This window comes from Chiloscyllium plagiosum, chromosome 14, assembly GCF_004010195.1.
Source record: "Chiloscyllium plagiosum isolate BGI_BamShark_2017 chromosome 14, ASM401019v2, whole genome shotgun sequence".
NCBI classification, from domain to species: domain Eukaryota; kingdom Metazoa; phylum Chordata; class Chondrichthyes; order Orectolobiformes; family Hemiscylliidae; genus Chiloscyllium; species Chiloscyllium plagiosum.
In genome coordinates this window covers 38,623,835-38,639,732 of record NC_057723.1, presented here as the reverse complement: position 1 = coordinate 38,639,732, position 15,898 = coordinate 38,623,835, and the positions used below count along the sequence as shown (strand labels likewise).

The following is a 15,898-nucleotide window of genomic DNA, read 5'->3' as shown; positions in this document are numbered from 1 at the left end:
CCATCATTAAATTTGAGAAGGGAGATAGCAAGTGATCAGGTATTACCCAAAATTCACTTTTACATCTCACTGAATCACAGAATGGTTACAGTATTGAAGAGGGCCATTCAGACTATCATGCCTGTACCAACTATTCAAACAAATATCATTATCCAGTTCCAATCTCGTGCTTTTTCCCCATACTGTCACTCACTATTTCTATCCAAATAATCTGGATGTAAGTGAGCTGGAAGATTTGTTTTCAGATGTTTCATCAGCATGACTAGGTAACATAATCAGTGAGAGCCTCCGGTGAAGCGCTGGTGGTATGTCCCACCTCTTTATTTATAGATCTTGGTTTCTTAAGGTGGATGATGTCATTTCCAGTTCTTTTTTTCAAGGGAAGGTAGATGGAGTCTAAATCAATGTGTTTACTGATGGAATTTCGTTAGAATGCCAGGCCTCTCGGAATTCTCATGCATGTCTTTGTTTCGCTTGTCCTCGGAAGTGTTTGTTGTCCCAGTCAAAGTGGTGTTCTTCTTTGTATGTATGGAAACTAGTGAAAGTGGGTCGTGTCTTTTGGTGGCTAATTGATTTTCATGGAAACATAGAACACCATCAACAATATCCTGACAGGCATAAAATTCACAAAAGAGGAGAACGACAATAGGCTCCCATTCCTTGACGTGACAGTTGAACGTAGAGTTAATGGAGAGCTTCAAACCAGCATCTTCAGAAAAACAACAAACACAGACCAAATACTTCAGAGACAATCATCTCAACACCCACAAACAGAGCTGCATCAAGACATTATTTCAATGAGCTACATCGCACTGCAGCACCCAAGAACTACAAACAGCAGAAGAAAAATACCTATACATTTTCAAGAAAAAGGGTTACCCAATAAACACAATCTGCCAATTCCTCAGAAACAAACCCAAACATGTAGTCACAAACCCAAACAAGTAGATACAACGCAAACAAAAACTATAGCCACATTACCTTACATCAAAGACATATGAGAAAGGACTTCCTGACTACTCAGACCCCTTGGCATCATGGTAGCCTATAAATCTACAATCACTTTTAAACAACGACTAATGAACCTAAAGGATCCCTTAGATACTACCAGAAAAACTAACATCATTTACAAAATATCATGCAAGAACTGTAAAAAAAACTACTTTGGACAAACAAGCAGGAAACTTGCCACCAGGATACACGAACACCAACTAGCCACCAAAAGACATGACCTACTATCACTAGTTTTCATACATACAGACAAAGAAGGACCACCATGTTGACTAGGACAACACACACATCCTAGGACAAGCGAAACAAAGGCACACATGAGGATTCCTAGAGGCATGACATTCTAACTGGAATCATTCTTGTAGTAAATCACTTCTACAGTCTCTCCAGTGCATTCACATCTTTTCAATAATGTGGTGTTCACAACTATACACAATACACCAGGTGAAGTGTAAGAAATGTCTTGTACAAATGCAATGTTATCTTCTTGCCTTTGTACTCTACACAGCTATTAATGAAGCTGAGGACAATGTAGGCTTTAATAACTGCTCTCTCCACTTCTCCTGCAGCTTCAATTATCCATGCATAATTATAATAATCCATGCATGTATAATGCAACCCACTTAGAATTGTGCCCCTAATTTACATTGTCTTTCAATGTCCTTTTGACCAAAGTACATCACCTCCCAACTTTCTGCATTGAATCTTATTTGCTATCTATCTGCCCACTCCACCAACTTGATAACCTCCTCAATTCTTCTAGTTTTTTGTCAGCTGCAAACTTTGAAATTTTCTCCTTCACATCAAGATCCAGATCATTAATATATATCAGGAAAAACAAAGGTCCCGATACCAACTCCAGGGAAACCTCAATACAAATCATGCTTCAGCCTGAAAAATATCTATTGACCATTACTCTCTGTTTCCAGAGTGGTGCTGGAAAAGCACAGCAGGTCCGGCAGCATCCGAGGAGCAGGAAAATCGACGTTTCAGGCAAAAGGCCTTCATCAGGAATAGACTCAGGGTGCCTCCAGGGTGGAGAGATTAAAAAAATGCTTCCCATTACTCTCTGTTATCTATCGATCAGACAATTTATATTCATGTTGTGACTGCTCCTTTTATACCATGAACTCTAACGTTCAAGTCTGTTGTGAGGTTTTTATAAAACATCAACAGTGTTTACGTCATTGAAACTGTTACCTCTTCTGAAAAATTCCAGCATGTCAGTTGAACATGATTTCCCCTGCAAAGTTCCATGTTGATCCTTCCTAATAAACTCACCTTTTAGCATGTGACTGCTAATTCTATCCCAAATAATTGTTTGTAGAACTTTCCCATTACCAAAATTATACTGACTGATCTGTAACCTAGTTCAACGACAGTGTATACTTTTGACATATTTCAGCTTCCATCTAAAATTCTCACCATTATTTTCTGGATCCACCACAATTACGGATATTCCTGACTAATTTATGTTCCTTGAGATTTTGTTCAAGGTACACCCTGAGATCAGTGCCTGATATCAGTTGTCATCAGATGAACATTTTGACCTTTCTGATCCACAGCACTCATTATTTTAAAGCTGTCCTGGTCCACTGTCTCATTTCATCCTTCATCTCACATCACTTTCTTCCGAGGTACGATCACAAACTCCAAAAATTTGTGGGTACCAACTCCAGATCTCCCTTCACTTCCCCCCGACCCATATCCCTCACCCTGTATACACATTACCTTAAATGATCTGTTCTAAGCAAGGATAAAAGCAAATTACTGCGGATGCTGGAATCTGAAACCAAAAGAGAAAATGCTGGAAAATCTCAGCAGGTCTGGCAGCATCTGTAAGGAGAGAAAAGAGCTGACGTTTCGAGTCTAACTGACCCTTTGACAAAGATGCTTACAAATGCTGCCAGATCTGCTGAGATTTTCCAGCATTTTCTCTTTTGGTGTTCTAAGCAAGGGTCTTTCCCTGTACCAGAGTGAATTTCAAGACTGGAACAATGCTGAGTTCTTCCGTCAGGCCCATTCCTATGGCCAAGAACATCCCCCCCCCCCCCCCAAGTTCTGAGTGAAACATTTTAATCTGTCTCCAGTATTCTTTTCAACTCGATTCTTCCCTTCGGCCTTCTGGTCTCTCTTGATATTTTCATTGACTGTGCCTGCCAAGCTCCAGCCACCTCGAAATTATCCACGCTTCTCACTCACTCTAACCTATCTCCTCTTTTCAAGCCTCTTCCAGGTATGGAGCTGTGGTTTTCTCCTAACTGATCTCTACCTCGCCAGAGGTTGAATGCCACGTCTCTGATACTTCCCTCTAGCTCCCCCTGGATCGAGATTCTACCTCCGGGCACCAAGCCATTGTCTCCAGGATTGTCACGAACCTCCCGTTCTGCGGAGATCTTCCCTGCACAGCTTCCAACCTCCTACACTTACAGAAAGACTTCTCAAGGACTACATTCAGGATGTTACTCATGTATAACAGGAATTACACAGCGGTATTGTAGTCTTCTCCTGACCGTCACATTACGTGACGTTTTTCGACTGGATCGCGAAGCTCTAGCAACCGAAATGCGTGGCTGAGACGGAAAATGAAATGAAAAAGAAATGCTGGCAAAACCTAGCAGACTTTCAATCAGATATATTCACTTTTTCTTTGATGTGAAATAGCTTTCTATTTATCTGTGCACCTTTGGGAAGGGGCGCTTTTGTTGGGTTGTGTAGGTTGAAGATGCTGCGACAATAGTGAGCTCCCCATTGTTACAGGGTAAGGAGTGGATTGGCTGTGATGAATGAACAGCGCCGCGGCTCTTCCGCACTGAGCTAGAGTTACGCCCGCAGAGAGGCGCGGCCACGACTTCCCCACGCTACAAATACAATCCGAGCCCGCCACATTCAAACATTTCTAGCGCTGCTCGCTCGAGTTTGCAGAATTTCGCACAAGACCATGGCCACTCCGCCAAAAAGAATGTGTGTCAGTCCCACTTTCGACGACAGCTTTGAGAAGAGAGTGAGGAAGATCTCAATTGAAGGAAATATTGGTAAGTGATAGCAACAGTCCATGCTGACTTTCGTTTTTGTTTAATGGTGCAAGCGGATTGTGAGAGGGGTTTCTCTTGGCGCCAATGTGTTTTGGCGGGCTGGACGTTTCTAAATCTTTACCAGTCAAGCGGAAGCTCTTTGAAGGTAATGCATTTCTTCTGTTTTGCAGTATTAAAGTGGGGCCAGGTGAGTTGTTTCTGGGCTGAGAATATGGGATTTAGTGTTTACTTTTTGTTACTTTATCCAGCTAAGTGGTTGCGCAAGAAAGCTTTTGTCAGTTATGCGGATGGTTTCCTGCTTCTGAACATATTTCAGCCATCTTACTTCATTTTAACCTGTCAAATAGATTTATTTTACAGCCTTGATGACTTTAATTAGTAGAACATTCGGTATTTATGATGGCCGTATAAATAAAAATGACCAGCCTATGTTCCCCTTGCTGTCTAGCTTTTTTGCATTAGGAACTATTGTAGCTAAATCTCAGTTGCACTTGCATTCAGCTTTCATATTCTGTAATTTCTCTGTCTCCAGTTTTTTTTTGCTCAAGTTAACTATATTGAAACTTTACCGTAACCTGTTGGGTATTAGTATTACAAAAACGCTCTCTTTCAATATATTTTGCACTCATTTTGTCTATTTGAAATTAGCATTGACTGACTGCCTCGATTTGTTTCGCGAGTGGATGGATGAACTTAGAATTTTAAGATATGTTGTAATTTCAATTTAATTCCATTGCACTATTTATCTTTTATCTAACAAATAGATGTTTTTCTATAAAATATGGATCCAGTGCTCATCCAGAAATAAATTAGATGCTAAACATTTTGGAGTTGATGTGAATGAAGTCTTCATGCAATACACACGTCAATTAAAAGGTTCATTACATGTTAGTGTGAAGGATTAAACATTTACAAATATTTGAGACAATGTGTTCTACTCTTGTGGAAAGTTATCCATTTTAACTTACCTTGTTGTTAACAGCTGCAGGGAAATCTACTTTTGTCCACATGTTGTCAAGAGCCAGTGATGAATGGGAAGTTGTTCCTGAACCTATTGGAAAATGGTGTAATGTTCAAACAGTGGATGATGAATTCCAGGTAACTGAATTCCATTTGTGATAATGTCCAGTGGTGTCCTTCAAATTTTGATAAGATATTGAATTGGTATCTTTAGTAGAAATTGTTCTCTATCATTTGAGGAAACTAAGTTGCAATATTTTTGAAAATGGAGGAATTGGCAAGATCCTGGGTTCAATTCCAGCCTCTAGTAACTGTCTGTCTGTGCAGGATTTCTTCCAGGGGCTCTGGTTTCCTTCCTTAGTCCAAAATATGTGCAGGTTAGGTGGATTGACGATGCTAAATTGCTCATAGTATCCAGGGATGTTCAAGCTAGGTGGGTTAGCCATGGGAAATGCAGGGTTACAGGGACAGGGTGGGGTGCTCTTGAGGGTCTATGTGGACTCATTGGCAGAATGGCCTCCATCTACACTAGGGATTTTATGAATATCTCTCAATGGCCACAGGTGTTTTCAATCCCTGCTTTGTAAATTTTTGTGAAATAACTTGCTTTTTCAGTTAGTAACAAAACTGCTATATTTTCAGTTGCAAACTTTTGATTTTCAGGTCTGCTAGCTTAACTGGTTAGGTTGCAAGTCTTGTATTGCTCAATTCAGTATCTAATTACCGGAAGGGAGGTGTCTGGCTGTGAGATTACGGCTCAAATTTACTTTACAATCACACTATTGGATTCTGCTTATTGGAATGTTTTGTGTCTAGATTTTGGTGAAATTTGTCCTAACTTTTTTTTGTTTCTAACTTTTTTTCCTAAAAGGAACTTACAACATCCCAGAAGAGTGGTGGCAATCTCCTCCAGATGCTCTATGACAAGCCAAGTAGATGGGCGTACACATTTCAAACCTATGCTTGCCTGAGTAGGGTTCGAGCACAGCTTAAACCATTCTCCTCCAAACTTCAAGAGGCTGAACATCCTGTACAGTTCTTTGAAAGATCGGTATACAGTGACAGGTGAGACTAACTATTAGTTGTTAGAGGTTTATTTCTGGGTAGATGAGAGAAAATGACCAAATTATCTTAAGAATAGACAATTTAATTATTATCATTTTAAAACTTATTCTGGGGTGTCTCCTGATGTCTTGACTGTGTCATTGCTGCATTTGAACTCTAAGCTCCAAATTCAAGATTCACACTCTAATTTGGTGGACAGTAAAGTGCATTACTGTACTGGCTGAATGGGTTGGTCATCAAGTTGTAACACTTTGCAAGAGCAAGCAAGATTCCTGGTTGGGGGATTTCCCAAACCCCAATATGAATATAAAATGTATCTTTTTCTCCAAACCCCAATATGAATATAAAATGTATTTTGTTAAAGCACCTCTGACATCTTAGGTGGGTTAGTTGATTTCATTGACTGGTCTGCTGTGTGGATCAGATTGAATTGTATGCTGCTGGTACCAATCTTTGTTCATTTGTGATCTTCTTTGGCCTGCCTGTGATACAGGCCATGGTGCTATATCAAACCTGCCTGAGGCAAAGAACTGTCAAAAAATTGGTTCTGATTTTATTTTCTTGTAATTATTCAGAATGCTTTGCTTTTGAAATGTTTATTAGCTTTTTTTCTGTCCAAACAGGTATATATTTGCCTCACATTTGTTTGAATCTGGCAAGCTTAATGAAACTGAATGGGCGATTTACCAAGATTGGCATGGTTGGATACTAAACCAGTTTGGCGCTCAAATTGAATTGGATGCCCTGATCTACCTTCGAGCAACCCCTGAAGTAAGTAAAAATCTGGTTTATTTGATTCATTTTGTACTTTTTTCTTTTTTAAAAACATCTAACTGTAGCAATGTCAACAACATTCCAGTCATGGTAAAAATCTGTCATCTGTATCCGATAGAAATGTATGGAGCGCCTTCATTTGAGAGGCAGGGAGGAGGAACAGGGAATTGAGTTGGAGTACCTAGAAAAGCTGCATTACAAACATGAATGTTGGCTTTATAATCGAACAATGAGGTATGTAGGACCCATTTGAACTTGAGATTTTTGTCCTTTTTTTGGAGGAAGTTATATCCTAATCCTAGTAGATTGTATCTCGCAGTAATATCACTGTCTTTTTTTTCTATAACCCAGCTCCAGAAAATAAAACTACTATAATTTTTTAACCTCTTTCAGGCTTGACTTTGAATACTTGAAAGACATTCCTATTTTGGTGCTTGATGTCAATGAAGATTTTAAAGACGATAAGATCAAACAAGAGGACATTTTAGAAAAGGTACTGTTTTAAATTTCTGTTTCAAGAACCTCAGTCCTTACTCTGTCTCAAATCTGAAGAATGGCTAACTGGATAAAGTAGTTTCCTCATGGTGTTGTCCCAGCAAAATGCTAACTAACTAACCAATCAAATAGAGAAAAAATTGATGTATTCTTAAAGATATTTAGTCAGAATATGTCTTTAATATATAAGATTTTTATTACTTGGGTGGGTCTAGCCAATATTTTCAAATATTTGAGTTCTTTTCATCTATTTTGTTTTTAACCATCTGTTTTATTCTTAATCTGGGGTTTTCTGAATTTTTTGCAAATTTTATTTGTTTACTTCCTACAACTGGTTTGCTTCAGTATTTTTAAAATTAACTTTAAAAATTCTCGCAAGTTAATCTTGTTACTCAATTGATAAGTGATATACTTAATAGTTAAATAGGATATCTGTAGCAGGTAATCTCACCATAACATTACTTCTCATTAACAGGTGAAGACATTCCTGCAGACTTTATAGTACATCAACTAGCGACAAACCTTGACCAGGTTTGCACTGACTTTTTAAAAACCTGTGTCGATTTTAAGAAGCATACACCTGTATGTGACTTAAATATTTATCAAAAGTTTTAACTATTCTGGAGGGGTAATGAAGAGGAACTTATCTAGTTACTAAGTATGCAAACAGGTCTGTAATTTTGCACGCACATTCGTTGTACTTCCTGCCTACTTTGTTTTCCTGCATCCAAACTATCTTGATGGTCTGTCTTTATCCAAATGTGCTGCTGATCTCAACAATTTCTGGTTAAGAATGTAATAAGATGGTCCTGCATAAACCATAGTCAAGTGTACTACTATGCTCTTGATGAATCAGTTAGTAAGTGAATGTTACAATATTGTGAATATAAATGATAACAGTACACTAAAGACTGTGTGCTAATCTGGTTGCGTTCCTCATGCCTCTGTGTATTCCAACAGTTCTGGTGCAAGTTTGTAATGTTAACTATCAGTGCCCTGATGTGTATTGCCCCTATTTTATCTATTTCTGCTTCTGTCAAAATGTTCTCCAGATAAAATAACTTAAGTATTTTAGAAGTTGGTCTATGCAGTTCTCTACACTTGTTATTCTGTGGCTTGTGTTTTTTTTTTCATTGCTTCCAACCATTTTGTAACACCCTTTTTCAAGGTTAGACTTGTATGTGTGTAATTGTGTAAATAGATGTGAATTATAGATTTTTATTAACGTGAATTGAGCTTTTTCTATTTTGAGTTGTGTTTTCAGTATAAAATCCAAATGCATTGGATTTGTTTTCATCTGTGATTGTATTTACTCTGTATTTTTAAATAAAAATATTAATCTGGTTCTGGTCTTTATAATATGATCTCAAATTTGAGAAAGGGAACATAAAGTGTTACCAGATGTGCATGCCTAATCTTTGATACTTTTAAAGTTATTACTAGAATCCAACTCTTCAGCTTTTACAAGTATTTTTAGAATTTTGTTGTTGGAAGTAGGTGTGGGAAAAGACCATACAATCCATGGAGCCTGCTCTACTATTCAGATTTAGGATTTCTTATTCTTACTAATGAATGAATACCCTCAATTCCACATGGCTCCCTACCTGCCCCTTGTTCACGCAACTTGTCTACATCTTTTTTTGCAAACAGGAGCCCTTATCTCTTATATTAAGCTTGTGTGGCATCATCTTGAATGCCTTAAATTCAATTCCATTGTTACATCTACAGGTTCCTCTTTTTAACTACCTAGAGGTACTTCCTCATACTTAAGTTTGTCAAATAGGATATCCTTTGGAAAAAAAACATTGCACCTGTTCTTACTTTTCGGTCCTTTTCTAAGTGAGTGCATTATTGTAAGTTCCTGATGACTGTCAACTACACACCACCAGTAGCTCCGCATTCAAGTGGGAGAAAGTGGGTTGGTTTAGCTAATGTATAGTCTGCTGAAGCTAACAATAATAAGTTGCAAGTCTCTAAATCTTGGTGTGTTTTTTTTTTAATAGTGGCATTTAAGATGATAGTTACATGGTTTTATTCTTCAGGAATTCCCTGGATTCTTCATTGGTTCTTATAGATTGGAGGGTATTAAATGTAACACTGATGTAAATGAAGAGGGAGAAAATGTCTGTCTGGGAAGGTAGTTGAGGTGGCAAAAAGTGTTGGATAAGCACTTGAAATGTAATCTCATTTTTAAGGTATGGTCCAAGTCCTGGAAAGTGGGACTTGCTTAGATTTTAGAGTAAGGCCTCTTCTGTGCTTTCTGCTTCTTGAAAACAAAATATTGTGAATGTTGGAAATCTGAAACAATGCTGGAGAAACTCAGCAGGTTTGACTGCATTGTGGAAAGAAACAGTTAACATTGAGTCTGGTATAGTTCTTATGAATAAGAGACATATTGGACTCTGTTAGCACACTCTTGCATTCTACAGGAGCTGCCAGACCTACTGAGTTTATCCAGTATTTTGTTTTTGTTCATTTCATATTCCACTCCATATTAATTTAGCTTTTTAATCTTTTCTTTGAGAGATGAGTAAGACCAGGATATGTCTACTTTCTTGAACCTGCAAATTGAGTATTTCATCACACTCCAGATTTGTGCCTTGCAGATTAGACTTTTGGGGTGTCAGTAGTAAGTTCGATGTGGCATTTCCAACTTCAGCTCTACTTTTATTGCTAGAATGTTTACTTGGATGGTCCAGTTATCCTTCTGGCAAATAGCCTATAGGATCTTATTAGTGCAGGTTTCAGCAAAGCTAATGGAGTTAAACAATGAATGGGATTGTTAATAGATTTAAAATGATGCACAAATAAAGCAAGGGGCAAAAAATTTCATGCAATGAGTAGTTAAGATCTGGAATGCACTGCCTGAAAATATGGAGGCAGGTTCCATTGAGGCATTCAAGAGGGCATTGGATGATTTTGATAGAAATGGTACTTTGGGATGGGGGAAATCAATGGAGATTGGCACTTGGAGATAGAACTGGTGTAGGCATGAGGGGCTGAATGGACCTCTTGTGCTGTAACAATATTGTGATTGCACATTTAGGGAAATTCTTGCTTTGTTAAGAAGATGACATAATTATTTTTAAACGGGTGAGATTCCAGTTAAATATTGATAGACCAAAAGATTTGTTATTGTACACAAATAACAAAGTCAACACAAGTACAGCAAGCTACTAGGAAAGCGAATGACATGTTAATCTAACTGCAATTATAACTGGGTTCTGATGAGTCCACACCATTTGTACAGTTCTGGCATTTAGGCTATAATTAAGGTTTGCAAGATTGACTTCAATGCTGAGAGATTGAATAGAATAAGCTTATTCTCTGGACCTTTTTAGATGAATGAGATAATCTATTGAAAAGTATAGCATTCTTGGAGGGCTTGACGGCATTGATATTTTCAGGATGTTTTCTTGTTTGGAATGTATAGAACAAAAGGACAGATTCTCAGGATGCTGTATTGGCTAAACCACTACCCTCTACAAAAGTGGCCTAAAATCTAGTTTAAAAAAAGGCCTTTTTTCGGGGTTTCCAACAATTATATTACATGAACATTGATTTCAGCTAAGAGGAAAAGTCTTCCAGAGGTCCCAGATGTAGCTGAGCACATGTCAATGATACAGGCAAAAAAAAAGTTGTTAGTGGCATGATGGTACTGTCCCGACCTCTGACTAGGAGGCCACGGTTCAATCTTATTTGCTCCAGAGTTGTCATGACATCTCCGAACACATTGATTAGTAAATATCTACCCTGAAATTTTTCAATTTTTGTTGCACCTTGCTCTGATACATTTTTTCAAACTAATGCTATCTGAAGATACAGTGAGGAGCAATTGTTCAAAAAGTCGCAACAAAACTCTGGGAAAATTTGTTTTATCCCCTAATGTACCTATAACTTTGTTTCATTTTCCATTGAAGTTAAACCAGCTTAATTGTAGAAAACTCCCATGTATAGTTTTTAGTCCAGAATAGAGTCTTTATAAGAGAAACTACATCATGGAGTGGGCATAAAACAGCAAAACTTCAGGTGTAGAATAGCTATAAGTAACACACTTTTGTATACTGGTTTCCTTTACTCAATTTCCGATTTGTCATAATGCCCAACATAGAGTCAGCATGGAAACAGACCCTTTGGTCCAACTTGTCTACGCTGACCAGATATCCTAATGTAATTTAGTCCCATTTACCAGCACTTGGCCTGTATCCCTCTAAGCCCTTCCTATTCATATACCCATCCACATGCCTTTTAAATGTTGCAATTTCTCTGGTAGTTCAATCCATACACACACCACCTTCTGCGTAAAAAAAGTTGCCCCTTAGGTCCCTTTTATATCTTTTCCCCTCTCACCCTTTGCCTTCTAGTTCTGGACTCCCCCATCCCCAAGGGAAAAGACTTTGTTTATTTATCCTATCTATGCCCCTCATGATTTCATAAACCTCAATGAGGTCATCCCTCAGCCTCTGACACTCCAGGGAAAACAGCCTCAGCCTATTCAGGCCCTCCCAATACTCCAATACTCAAATCCTCCAACCCTTGCAACATTCTTGTAAATCTTTTCTGAACCCTTTCAAGTTTCACAACATCCCACACACAATATTCCAAAAGTGGTCTAACCAAGTGTATAGCCGCAACATGACCTCCTAACTCCTATTCTCAATGTTGATCAATAAAGGAATGTACACCAAACGCCGCCTTCACTATCCTTTCTACCTGTGACTCTACTTTCAAGGAGCTATGAATCTGCACTCGACGGTCTTTGTTTAGCAACATTCCCTAGAACCTTACCATTAAATGTATAAGTCCTGCTAAGATTTGCTTTCTCAAAATGCAGCACCTTGCATTTATCTAAATTCAACACCATTTGCCACTCCTTGCCCCATTTGATCAAGTCCTGTTGTAATCGAACTTACTAACTATACATCTTAAGCTCACATCCAAATCATTTATATAAATGACGAAAAGTAGAGGACCCAGCACCGATCCTTGTGGCACTCCACTGGTCACAGGCCTCCGGTCTGAAAAAACAACCCTCCACCACCACCACCCTCTGTCTTCTACCTTTGAGCCAGTTCTGTATCCAAACGGCTAGTTCTCCTTGTATTCCATGAGATCTAACCTTGCTAAACAGTCTCCCATGGAGAATCTTGTCAAACCCCTTATTGAAGCCCATATAGATCACGTCCACCGTACTACTCTCATCAATCCTCTTGGTTTCTTTTTCAAAAAAACTCAATCAATTTCGTGAGGCATGATTTCCCCATGCACAAATCAATGCTGACTATCTCTAATCAGCCCTTGCCTTTCCAAGTATATATAAATCCTGTCCCTCAGGATTCCCTCCAACAACTTGCCCACCACTGTCATCAGGCTCACCGGTCTATAGTTCCCTAGCTTGTCCTTACCACCTTTCTTAAATAATTGTACCATGTTAGTCAACCTCCAGTCTTCAAGCACCTTACCTGCTGATGATACAAATATCTCAGCAAGGGGTCCAGCAGCAATCACCTCCCTAGCTTCCCACAGAGTTCTCGGGTACACCTGATCAGGTCCTGGGAATTTATCTACATTTATGTGTTTCAAGACATTTAACACTTCCTCCTCTGTAATATGGACAATTTTCAAGTTGTCATCGTCTATTTCCCCACATTCTATATTTTCCATGTTCTTTTCCACAGTAAATCCAGATGCAAAATGCTCATTTAGTATCTTTCCCCATCTTCTGTGGCTCCACACAAAGGCCTTCTTGCTGATCTTTGAGGGGACCTATTCACATACCCTTTTGACCTTAATGTATTTGTAAAAGCACTTTGGACTCTCCTTAACCCTATTTGCCAAAGCTATCTCATATCCCCTTTTTGCCCTCCTCATTCCCCTCTCAAGTATACTCCTACTGCATTTATACTCTTGTAAGGATTCACTCGATCTATCCCGTCTATACCTGACATAAGCTTTCTTGTTTTTCTTCACCAAACCCTCAATTCCTCTAGTCAACCAGCATTCCCTATACCTACCAGCCTTTCCTTTCACCCTAACAGGAATATGCTTTCTCTGGACTCTCGTTATCTCATTTCTGAAGGTTTCCCATTTTCCAGCTGTCCCTTTACCTGCGAACATCTGCACCCAACCAGCTTTCGAAAGTTCTTGCCTTATACCGTCAAAATTAGCCTTCCTCCAATTTAGAACTTCAACTGTTAGATCTGGTCTATCCTTTTCGATCACTATTTTAAAACCAACAGAATTATAGTCGCTGGTCCCAAAGTGCTCCCCCACTGATACCTCAGTCATCTGCCCTGCCGTAATTCCCAAGAGTAGGTCAAGTTTTGCACATTCCCTCGTGAGTACATCCACATGCTGACTCAAAAAATTTCCTTGTACACTCTTAACAAATTCCTCTCCATCTAAACCCTTAATACTATGGCAGTCCTAATCTATGTTTGGAAAGTTAAAATCCCCTACCATAACCATCCTATTATTCTTAAAGATAACTGAAATCTCCTTACAAATTTGTTTCTCAATTTCCCGCTGACTATAAGGGGGTCTATAATACAATCCCAATAAGGTGATCATGCCTTTCTTATTTTACATTTCACCCTGGATGTATTTCCAGGAATATCCTCCCTCAGTGCAGCTGTAATGCTATCCCTTATCAAAAACGCCACTTCCCCTCCTTTTTTTCCCCACCCTACCCTTCTTATAGCAATTGTATCCTGGAACGTTAAGCTACATTCCTGTAATTGCTATCCCTGAGCTACATTCCTGTAATTGCTATCCCTGAGCTACATTCCTGTAATTGCTATGATATCCCAGTCCCATGTTCCTAACCATGCCCTGAGTTCATCTGCCTTCCCTGTTAGGCCTCTTGTATTGAAATAAATGCAGTTTAATTTATCAGCCCTACCTTGTTCTCTGCTTTGTCCCTGACTGCCCTGAATGTTTGACTTGCCAAACTTCTTTTCCCAACTACCAATCTCAGATTGATCTCTTTCCTCACTATCTGCCTGGGTTCACCACACACTCCCACCCCACCCCCCAACCTTACTAGTTTACATCCTCCTAAGCAGCTCTTGCAAATCTCCCTGGCAGTACTTTGGTCCCCTTCCAATTCAAGAGACAGATCTCAATAAAACATATAACCAAAAAGAACTCACTCTACTCACTATTTAAAAAAGACAGCAAGGTTACACTTAAAAGCTATGCATTTATCTGCTCCTGTGTTGTAAGCTCTTGCACACATGTTTCTCCACAGTCAGCTATGAATTTTTCTTAGATGCTCTCCGATGTCCAGAGATACTTGAACTCAAATAGCAAAGCCAGTAGCTGTGCAGATTCACATCAGTATCAGACAGCAGTATAGGTTTCTTTCTGTGACCATGTGATCACTGCCTTTGTCTGTCTTCCTCCTTTTTAAAGCACCGTTGCTTTGATCTTTTTCCCCCAAGTTCCAAAACAATGCAACAGTTTATAAGACAGTAATTACTGCTTTTGGAATTTGAAGAAATCACCTCCCACACCTAAGATACCTCAAAAAGGGAGCCATTCTTACAGCCACATTCTTTTCACATTCAAGTTTGTGGGTCAAGTACCGGAAAATGAGACTAGAGTAGACTTAGAGGAGTTTTTACTGGTGCAGATTCTGTGGGCTGAAGGACCTCTCCTGAACTGTATGGTTATATGACTTTAAGCTCATGCCTATCCTTTGTGCCTCTCTTCACTTTCTTCAAAGAGTCCATTAAGGCACTGTCACTACTTCTTTACAAGAAGTAAAATTATGATTGCACGGGTCCTGCCCTCAAATACAGGTTACTTGGAACTTTGAGATATCTGCGAAAGCCCCTATGTAACCTTATTTATCTACAGTCATGCTCTGTGTTAAGTCAAAATGAGAACATAGCAATGCAGCAAAAGCTTTGAAAAACGCCTTTATATTTACGTGCCTGACATTGGCCTCGTCCTGTGCAGTAAAATACATTGTCAAATGTTCTCTTAAACTCTGAAAAAAATCTCAATGGCCTTTTTCTCCTTAGCTTGTTCTCGTTTGTGAATCTGCCATGAAGTTAAACTTTTTTGTGTGTTTTCGTGCTGTGGTGTGAAATCCTGGATTATCTCAATGGCCTTACCAACTGCAGCCAGGGCAACAGGTTGGTGAGCGGGTGTGTGTGTTCACTGGACTCTTCAGGATCATCATCAAAATCTTCCATTGCCACTTTCCTGACCTTCTTCGCCGGCCATCTCTCAACAGACAGCTGTCATCTTGGACTACGGATCAAGAGCCAATACCTCTTTCTGTATTTAACTCAAGAATGTGCTTTAATATTCAACGCCATGTTGTGGTTGATTTCACATATATCTGGCTTTGACTTGGGGTAGATTTTTAATTTTTGCATTGGATGTAATACAGACAGTGGTGAATTTGCTGCCTGTAATACCCCACTATTTTATTTTCTAGCCAGTGAGCACCAAAACAATAAATTTTCTTCTTAGGATCTCTGTCGTGAGTGTAGTGCTGGAAAAGCACAGCGGGTCAGGCAGCATCCGAGGAGCAGGAGAACCGACCT

The 15,898-nt window shown here is 39.1% G+C and overlaps 1 protein-coding gene across 3 annotated transcripts; it reads left to right on the top strand.

Annotated features, from left to right (window-relative positions):
- Positions 1–3,242: 3,242 nt before the first annotated feature.
- Positions 3,243–8,555, top strand: zgc:110540 (deoxynucleoside kinase). 3 transcript variants are annotated; one of them, XM_043703639.1, is made up of 8 exons: positions 3,960–4,046; positions 4,811–4,922; positions 5,029–5,144; positions 5,878–6,071; positions 6,695–6,842; positions 6,964–7,079; positions 7,239–7,338; positions 7,816–8,555. In XM_043703639.1, the coding sequence occupies exons 2-8, from the start codon at positions 4,811–4,813 to the stop codon at positions 7,840–7,842; spliced, it is 813 nt and encodes a 270-aa protein (XP_043559574.1). In that variant the 5' UTR covers positions 3,960–4,046; the 3' UTR covers positions 7,843–8,555. The 3 variants fall into 3 exon arrangements, with proteins under 3 accessions (XP_043559575.1, XP_043559574.1, XP_043559573.1); XM_043703638.1 differs by lacking the exon at positions 3,960–4,046 and adding an exon at positions 4,055–4,191; XM_043703640.1 differs by lacking the exon at positions 4,811–4,922 and having other exon boundaries at positions 3,243–4,046.
- The last annotated feature ends 7,343 nt before the right edge of the window (positions 8,556–15,898 follow it).